Raw genomic sequence first — 9,768 nt, forward strand, 5'->3', positions numbered from 1 at the left:
TAAAAAAAAGAAAAACAATATTATATATATATATATATATATAAATGTACGTGTAAGAATGAAACGAGTAATATGTAATATAATCTAAACTGATGTTAAATATGTGAAAAAGTATAAAAACGGAAAAGAAAATAAGTAAGAGAGAAAAAGAGAGATGGATGCAAAAGAAAGAAATATTATTATTATCATTATATATTATTGTATGTATACGTTACCAAAATGGCGACGGTGGCGGCGGCGCTTTGCGTTTGAAATAGAAAATATCGAAAGAAAATATTTTTGAAAGAATTTCTTAGCTAATTATGCTAATGAGAATGTACTAAGAAATTAATTGTCACATTTTTTCCCTCCTTATAACTAAAGGAACGTATGGTATTTCTTATATGAATGTAAGAACAATGGAAAGTGAACTATAATATTGAAAACACTTAAATGAAAATAATGTGTGAGAGATAAAAAATGTTGAAAACAAAACAAAATTCAAATGCTAATTATCCTATACATATCTGTATCTTACGTACATGTATACAAACATATATACTTATATAACACATGTACACGATTTGTTCTAACTTCTAAAAAATACTTAAACGTGACAATCTCCCCTTTAATTCATTTATTATTATTAAAATTATATTCATCTTATTCTTATCTTATTATTATTATATCGCTTAAGATAATCGCTAGGTATGATCGAAATAAGAAATTTAATTAATTAATCCGCTTATTTTCAACGATCGTTAATATCGTTTTGAACGCAAGCATACGTATTTACACATACATACATATATACAAACAAAAAAAGCACTTTACATGATACACACTAGCTCGATACGGCCTAAAAATCGTCATAAAAGCGAGAAAGAAAAAACGAAAAATCGATTCTCGAAATATATAAATATATATCATATTATATTATATTATATTACATTATATTACATTATATATTACATTTATATTATATTATATTATATTATACTATATTATATTATATTATATTATATTATATTCCCAATCGATAAAAAAGCCTACTGTAGACGTTAATATATTTAATTAAGTATTTTTAAGAGAAATAGAGAAAATATATATATATAGAAAGAAAGAGAGAGAGAGAGAGAGAGTGAGAGAGAGAAAAAGGATCTGTAAAGGATTGAAAAAAAAAAAAAGAAAAGAATGAAAGATAAAAAAAGAAAGAGAGAGAAAATTTAAATGGAAGTCACTCGAAACGCATCGAATAATTACCGACTGAGCTTGAGTATTTATTTATTCAATTGATCATTTCGTTTCTTTTATTTTACACACACTTATTGTGACAATAATTAGTTATGTATCTACGATAATGAACGTTAATGAAAGAGTAACAATAATAATATTTCACTTTTTTCTGCGACTTCTAATTTCTCTTTCTGTTTGCTTTTTAATTTTTTATCTATAAATATATATATATATATATTATTGTGAACGGAAATTTGTGAAATCTTTAATTGCAATTGTTAAAATTATAAATTGATTTTTCTTAAATAATTCATTCTAATTTTCATAAAATTTATGTTTGTTCACTTACAAAGACCGTTCGGCAGAAGCGATTTTTATGTAAATCGTAAAAGATTGTAGAAATACGTATATATTTGTGTTGAAAAAAAAATATCCTTGAAAATAAAAAAACATGTAGATAAGACAGATATAGACGATACGTTATTGTATGAAATAATAAATGTGGTGTCTCTAATTAATGTGTTTATTATTGTACATGCATGAATTAAAACAAAAGATTCTGAAGATAAAATATGTGTGAATAAATAAATAATAACAAAATATATAGTCAAAAAAGTGTTGTAAAAGTCTCTCAAACTTATAAAAGACAATCTATAATATATGTCTAATAAATTATGATTAAAGGATTAGATTTTGAAATTATTATCATTATACGATATAAAATTATATACTCTATTATAACGAACTTTTTACAAAAATGTTCTTAATATTTTACAATATAATATGACAGACAACGTATACATTTAATGCTACGTTGAAGCTGTCAAATATTTTTTATAAGATAGAAGAATCAGAATAAGAATCCTTCGAGATCGACGAAATTGATTAATTAATAATTATTTAAGACTGTTTGACGAGATGTGTCATTTTTTCCATGAAAAGACTGTCAAATATAATTAATTACAAGATATTATAAACTTCCAATGTCATTAAATCTTTTCAATTTTTCGGGAAACACATCTTTGAAAAGTACTGGATCAGCACGAAACTCGATGGATTTTAAGGGCATAGTTCCATAAATCGATGAAAATTTGTTAATACATTGCGTACGTTCAACCATATGCGTTAAATCTGCTGATAGCATTTCGGTATTTGTACACTCTGGACATCGAAACTTCTTTTTTGGGGTTACCTATAAAAAAGTTTATTCAAAAATATTGACCTTAATTATTATTCTTATTTAAAAAATTACAGTAATGATTAATAATAAATAAAAGTTACCTTTATTGGTGCTTTTCCTGTAGTATTAGCGACCAAAAAATTCATTGCTATATCTTCACAGTTCATATGTTCGTCTACCCATTCTTTAATGTCGCCTGGCATAGCAGTTGTATACATATAATTCCAATACTGCAGTAAATAATTATTATTTTTTTTTAAAGTAAATAATAATTAACATAAGGAATAAGAAATAATTTATACTTATTTGTATGTCTCCTCGAACAGGTAAAGGAAGTGAAGTTTAGGTAAAGGTATTTACGAAAGGACATAAGGTTTAATTGTCGAATATTACTCATGCCTACAAAATTTGATGTAAACAGGTATGATTATGGAATTGGTTAATCATGGATTAAATTTGTCTATTTTAAAAATGACTAATAATAAAATATACCTTGTGATGGAAGGCAGCACCAGTTAAAACCATAGAAATACTATTTGTCCATTCGCTCTCGTATTTCCAACAATTAGTAATGTTATCCCACATGTGAATACGGGATGGAAATCCAACTATCCTATCTGGAAATTCTCTCCAAACCTAAAAACATCATCGAAATGAATGAACTATTGCTCGATAAACAACTTAACAATTCAATAATAATTAATTATACTTCGTAAGCGAATTCTACTTCATCAGCTGTTAACATAATAATATCGTCATCTATAGAAAGTACTGCTTCTGTTTCTATTTCGTCATATGGATAAAATCTGTTCGACAATTTATTTTCTTTAGTTTGAATAACTTTTAATGGTTTAGTTAATTTTGGCCATCTTGAAGCTGTAATATATTAAAATGATCAATATATATATATACGTGCAATGATTATTAAACGATTAATATTTATTTGAATGCTACTTCTCCATATACGTACAATGAGGTGGATCTTTTTGTTGATTATTCCAAATAACTAAGACTTTAGATAAACTTGGCACTTTGACAATTTTATTGATTAAAAGAAATAATAATTCTAGCCTGTCGTAAGTTAATATAACAGCTGTAAATCCTCTTGTCTTGGGAGCGGTTAATGGTAAAAAGAGTGGAGAAATTTTATCCTATTTATAAAAATAAAATATAAAATCTTTTACTTTCTGGACTTTTTAAAAATATATTACGTCTTTGATAATTTACCTTATAGGGAGGTACATTCCAATATGCATAATTCCTCGCAATATTTGAAAACACACGATCTGCTAATATCTCTAAAGTCGTATCTGTTATTTTTTGCATCGACTTAAAATATCTTTTATAAAGCCATGTACCTTGCTCTCGTAATTCTACGATTCTTTGTTGAGATATTTTCTTTAATATTGATATTACTTGTAAGACATCTATTTCGCGTACAAATATTGCTGCTCTACAAAATTACCACCACGATAATTTGTATATAATTGAACAAGTGATAAATATAATATTTGTTATTATAAATATTGAACCTTGTCCAATCAATTGTTCCATAAAATGGCATAACCAGTGAATCTGCAACAATTACTGGTATACAACCAGTTGCCATAGCTTCTAATAAAACACTTTGTCCCAGTCTTGCTCCACGTATCACAAAACAAAATGTAGCAGTCTAAAAATAGAAAAAGAAAAGTAAGAATATTTAAACATTTTTAAGCTTATTTTATTTAAATATTACTATTTTATATAAAAAAAACTGTATTAAAAGTATTGTATACCTGTAATACGGTAGGATATTTATAAACCTCTTTTCCAGAACAGCGTACGGTATTGTTCATGGGATTATATTGTAAACATGGACCGAGTAATAATATTTCTTTGGGAAAAGAACTTTTAAGTTCCATTAAATCTTGTTCGAAAAGAGAATTGATATTAATTTGAGAGGACATAAGTAACCATGTTCTAAAAAAGAGAAATACAATGATTAAACTTTATTCTTTCTAAAGATCTCATAAATATCAATAATACCTTTTCATTTTATTGTTTCTATTAAAATTAGTTAAAAATGGACTATAAACAGGTAAACTGATATCGAATCCAGATCTATAAGTTAATGTCGATAATCCAGCTCCAGCAATCATAGCTTTTCCAACGGATACATCAAGGACTGTATTAAAATCTGGAACGCTTCCTGGTACCATATTGAATATTAAATGATTTTCTCCACCGTTCCAACTATTGTCATAAGATAAAAATACTGCAATTATGTATTTGCAAATATGATATATGTTTAAAAAAGATTATCTTCTTTGAAATTGATGAAATACTTACAACGGTAATGTTTTCAATGCTTGCGATACTTCTTGCAATTTTAATCTATTCTGATTGAGAGTATCGATGGAGGGAATAAATATACATGCTTCATGGGGATTAGAAGTGTAAAACTTACTTGATACAAGAGCATTTAAAATTTGATAAAATTCTTTAGTCATTTGACTAGTTATCGGTTTATGTAATCCATCCAAATATATTTTAGGTGGGTATACGTATACTAAAGGTTTATTACCTCTACTACCACAACGATACACATTAAAACAATTAAAATATGTACAAGAAGAATTTGTAATATCAGCTGCTGGAGAATCTGCATTTAAAACTTCAGTAGGTAGCGTATTAATATTGCTTAAAACAATTGCATTGTAAATCGAATTTTGTGGAGTATCACCATATTTAAAAGCATGATATGCCGCTATTAATATAATAATCAATGTAAACAAAAATAATGTTACAATGAATAGATTGTGATAATGATACGGTAAACGTATTGTTTTTAAAGATAATCTCGTTGTTATAACCATCGTATATATTTATCGATTCACTTATGCCAACGAATGCACTTTTCTTATACGTCACATCGTAAAAAAGACTTTAAAACCCTACGATCAGCTGATGATCGCCCAACGAAATACGCCATTTTTGTTTTCATCTTAAGTATAAATGCACGTATATCTCGGCTTCATATTTAATACCTAATAAAAGATTAAAAATAGATATTTATCTTTTTTTTGTCATATCGATTACACACATAATGATTTTAAGAAAAAATATAGTTGTATGTAACACGTTTATAATGCAGATGACATATTAGTTCGAACTGTTGTTAACCTAAAATTAAAATTTGACATATTTTAATCAAAATTCTTATCGTTTCTCTAACCTGTACTTATGAATTTCGGTATCAATCTTGTCGATGATTCTGCGCGGGAATACTAACATTATTTTAGAAATTTGATAACGATAGATTAATTCATTTTATTTGATTTTTAAACTATTACTAGAAAATTTATTAGCTTTTTATTTGAAGTTGAAAATATATTAATCTTGTTAGTTCTTGCTAAAGGTGATTTGTTCATAAATATTTAGCACACGCGTTAATAATAATTGATCCATATATATGTCCATATATATGTCCATATTTATATTCATATATACATAAATATATATTTCAAGTGCATTTATATAAAAATATAAATTAACATGTGCAAAATAATATATATATAAATACACATACATATGTAATAGATAATTTATGAACAGTAGCACACACAATAATAAAATCTAACCTATATAGGTTAACATAACAATAAGAGAAACAAATTTGTAATGTTAAGTGTATATTGAAAAATACTATGGTAGAATGTATCCGGCAAATCATAAAACTATTTTCGTATTAGACCATACACCTTACTTTGGAATATCTTCTGAGTGCCCATTAGAATTTGACTTTTTAAAGAGTCGTGGACAAAATTTAATACCATTAGCTCCTGTTTGTAAATCCTTATGGACTACAAGCGTTGAAGCATCCCTTGAATATTGTCGCATTGTTTGGGACTTATTTCCAACTGGAAAATTGGTTTGTAAATTTTATATGTGTTAAAGTCACTAAAAGAGTATAATTTATGAAACATGTTGTTAATTTATATTTTTTCTTATAGATCAGATACGTTGTGACAGACCGTGCAGCTTACGTGCTAAACTCATGGAGTCCGCTTCAACAAAATTTAACCCATGTAAGTATTTGTTTACAATTATTATCTTGTAATGCGATGAGGTTTTTCTAAAACTCATTTAAATTTAGATAATGAATGGAACTGCCATTCTTGGTGTACCAACAAAAAATCCAGATCCAGGAGAAGATTACTCAGTGATACATGGCCTGAGAGTAGCTATTGAAACGCTCAATGAATGTTCAGAGATTCAACATGAAAAGAGAACTTCTTTGAATGTAAATACTAGTAAGCTTTTGAATAGGGGTCGAGTGATTTGTATAACCAGTGCACGGGATAATAATAATATGAAAAGTTTAGAAAATATATTTTTAAATGAATTAACTCAAGAGAATAAAACCGCTCTAGCTTCAGATCAGTAAGTATTTATTAGAATATTTTTTTTACAATATACACACATACACACGCACATAACTTATATTTTGATTTTTTTTGCAGTTTGATGCCAATAGACTATTGTCATTTAGTTATATTAAATATCTGTCCTAATAACATTGAATCTCAAGTCACAAGCCAAGGTCCACGAGAGGTATTCATTATTTGTAATCTTGTATTTATGATAAGAGTATTTTTCATTTTCAATTTTTATGCCAAAGGTTTCTCCACTTTTGACAGTGGAGGTGCATTCGATAAAGGCACCTGCATTACATTCAAAGTTATCACATCTTATTTTATCGCATTATGACTTAGCCAGTACGACTGTAACTGGAATACCAATGAAGGAAGAACAAAATGCCAGCTCTTCGGCAAACTATGATGTTGAAATATTTCATGCTTCTGCTGCTCATTCTGCAATCTTAAAAGGTATGTAATTAATTATCAGAATTTATGTAATAATAATATACATATGTATATTTTTTTATTATAGGTAATCCACAAGATTCAGCATTACTAAAAACATTTAGAAGATTCGAGGAAGGCTCAGAATATGAAACGGTGACTTTAAAATGGTGTACACCTCGAGGCTGTAGCGCATCAGAAATGCAAAATTGCACTGCAATGCACAGGATTACTCCTGTAGATGTAAATAGTAGACCATCTTCTTGCCTAATTAATTTTCTTTTAAATGGTAGATCTGTAATGTTAGAAATGGCAAGAAAAAGCGGTGGTAAAACAATATCTCATTTACTTGCTGCCCATGGTGGTGAAATTTTCATCCATACATTATCTACAGCAAGAAGCGTTCTTGAAGATCCACCTTCTATCAGCGAAGGTTGTGGTGGTCGTGTTACGGATTATAGAATAACCGTAAGTAAGAAAAATATTTTTCTTGAGTTTTCTTTTTCGATATATTCATTTTATTTTATCACATAGGATTTTGGATCTCTTATGAGAAACAATATGTTAGTGCCTTTAAAACGTAGTCCAAACAGTACTTTAGAAGGACCAGTGGAAAGAATGAGACCAAGATTAGAACGTCATACAAAATACTGGCCGATTACAATTTCTAGTACTCTCATATTCAACGTCAAACAAGTAAATAATCATATTATTTTCTATAAAATAGAGTGGAACAAATTCTTATTGAAATGTACTTATATATACTTATATATATATATATATATATATATACTTATATATGTATTATATGTATATATGTACTTATATATATACTTACTTATATATATATTACTTTTCAGTTACTCGATACTTTACCAGAAATAATGATAAAAAGTGAAATAACACAGGAAGAGGTTTTACAGTGCAAACAAATAATCTTTAGTGTACTTCAATTTGAAACGAAACATGAAACATTTTCGATGCCAAATATAGGCGGTGGAAGAGTTGGTAAAGGTGGTGCTCGTCGTGAAGAACACTATCGTTTGTTATGGAGTGAATTGGAAATGTTTCTCAAGCATCATGCAAATAATTCTGCTGCTCATATGGAAGTTTTAAATTGTTTGCTGGAAGTAAAGAGCAAGGACGATAAAGATAAAGTTGAGTTGGATCAAGCTTTACGCGAATTGGATGGGTAAATTAGAATTTTTGTTATTATACATTATTATAGCTTTTCAAAATCTTATAAAAACATTATTAAATTTAATTTGAATTTATGTAAAGTAGTTTTGGAAAGGAAGATGGAACTGCACGAGCAAGTGTGATCAGAGCAACAACAGATTCACCTATGTCACCACCAGCAAGTACATCGATATCCCTTGGAAAACAACTTCACAAAGGGAATCACCATACACCTAAGACTTTGTTAGATATCTGGTTGCAACGAAGTACGCCGAAGGAAAAGAAACCAGATTTTCATGGTCGAATTAATAGTGACGGTTCTAAGGCTAAATTATATCCTAACTTGAAAGAAAGTGGAAGAGAACCTAGAGAAACGATATTAGAAGGATAAGGTAAAGGTAGGAAACGAATAATTAAATAATAACTAATAATAAGTGTCAAGTTAATTATACATTTTATGGTCTATCGATTATTTTTATTACGAACTAATAAATGTTTCAATTGGTTTTTTAGTCATCAAGTAGTATTACTAAAAATAATCCAAACATTTCACGGTAATAACAAGAAAGCATATAAACATAAAAATACGCGTTACAAAAATATTTTATATCTAATATAAATCATGTGACTTTTTTTTATTTTAACGATAACGCATTTATAAAAGTATGAATTCTTTATATAATGTTTATATAATTATTTGAAACGCAAAATCAAATTAAAACTTTAAACAATTTTCGATGCTTTCTATTGTTCATAATGGTCAATACATAAAAAGATAATAATTTATCACGTTCAAGTAAACGCACTCGAGAGTATGAAAGAAAATAAAATAAAGAAATATTTGAATCGTAAAATAAGTGAAATTAATGGATGATGTATGATATCGATGACTTAACTCTGATATAAATAAACTTAATTTCAAATGGAAAGACAACATGCATGAATTTAGTTCATTGAATTAGAAAAAAAGAAAAAAAAAGTACAAAAAGAAAGAAAGAAAGAAAGAAAGAAAGAAAGAAAGGATGAAAGATTGAAAGAAAGAAAAGTGTATCAGTGTAACAACAGAAGGAACGGTAAGGATAGTAACGTTTATCCCGTAACGACCTTGCCGTCCTACACTGGTATTTTATAGCCAACACATCGTCGTGTCTGGCGGCTGTCTGAGTTAGTACATGAGAGAGACAGAGAAAGAAAAAGAGACGTTGACCTCTTTTGAAAACTATAGGACTTGCGTCTGGTGTATGTATTCTACCTCCCACCACCCTTCAAGATTCGCGCTTGCATCTCCCTAGTTCCGTCCCGCAAATGGATTCCATTGCTAATCGATGGTAGAAGGGAGGACAGTAA

General features: G+C 28.1%; 2 protein-coding genes across 5 annotated transcripts; one reads left to right on the plus strand and one right to left on the minus strand.

Annotated features, from left to right (window-relative positions):
- Positions 1-1,930: 1,930 nt before the first annotated feature.
- On the minus strand, positions 1,931-5,710 carry LOC106791047 (exostosin-2). 2 transcript variants are annotated; one of them, XM_014756403.1, is made up of 11 exons: positions 5,613-5,710; positions 4,727-5,424; positions 4,424-4,630; positions 4,174-4,357; positions 3,928-4,067; positions 3,623-3,848; positions 3,366-3,546; positions 3,105-3,271; positions 2,888-3,031; positions 2,497-2,625; positions 2,003-2,407 (listed from the first exon to the last, which is right to left on the minus strand). In XM_014756403.1, exons 2-11 carry the CDS (start codon positions 5,251-5,253, stop codon positions 2,186-2,188), a joined length of 2,127 nt encoding a protein of 708 aa, XP_014611889.1. In that variant the 5' UTR covers positions 5,254-5,424; positions 5,613-5,710; the 3' UTR covers positions 2,003-2,185. The 2 variants fall into 2 exon arrangements, with proteins under 2 accessions (XP_014611897.1, XP_014611889.1); XM_014756411.1 differs by having other exon boundaries at positions 1,931-2,407; positions 4,727-5,706.
- A 225-nt stretch (positions 5,711-5,935) lies between these two features.
- Positions 5,936-9,417, plus strand: LOC106791062 (protein asunder homolog). 3 transcript variants are annotated; one of them, XM_014756431.1, is made up of 10 exons: positions 5,936-6,308; positions 6,391-6,465; positions 6,534-6,820; positions 6,901-6,991; positions 7,059-7,266; positions 7,331-7,710; positions 7,777-7,938; positions 8,103-8,434; positions 8,524-8,819; positions 8,935-9,417. In XM_014756431.1, exons 1-9 carry the CDS (start codon positions 6,093-6,095, stop codon positions 8,810-8,812), a joined length of 2,040 nt encoding a protein of 679 aa, XP_014611917.1. In that variant the 5' UTR covers positions 5,936-6,092; the 3' UTR covers positions 8,813-8,819; positions 8,935-9,417. The 3 variants fall into 3 exon arrangements, with proteins under 3 accessions (XP_014611917.1, XP_014611908.1, XP_014611926.1); XM_014756422.1 differs by having other exon boundaries at positions 5,937-6,308; positions 8,524-9,417; XM_014756440.1 differs by having other exon boundaries at positions 5,941-6,308; positions 8,527-9,417.
- The last annotated feature ends 351 nt before the right edge of the window (positions 9,418-9,768 follow it).

Source organism: Polistes canadensis, unplaced genomic scaffold, assembly GCF_001313835.1.
Source record: "Polistes canadensis isolate GaletaPanama2010 unplaced genomic scaffold, ASM131383v1 scaffold_7, whole genome shotgun sequence".
NCBI classification, from domain to species: domain Eukaryota; kingdom Metazoa; phylum Arthropoda; class Insecta; order Hymenoptera; family Vespidae; genus Polistes; species Polistes canadensis.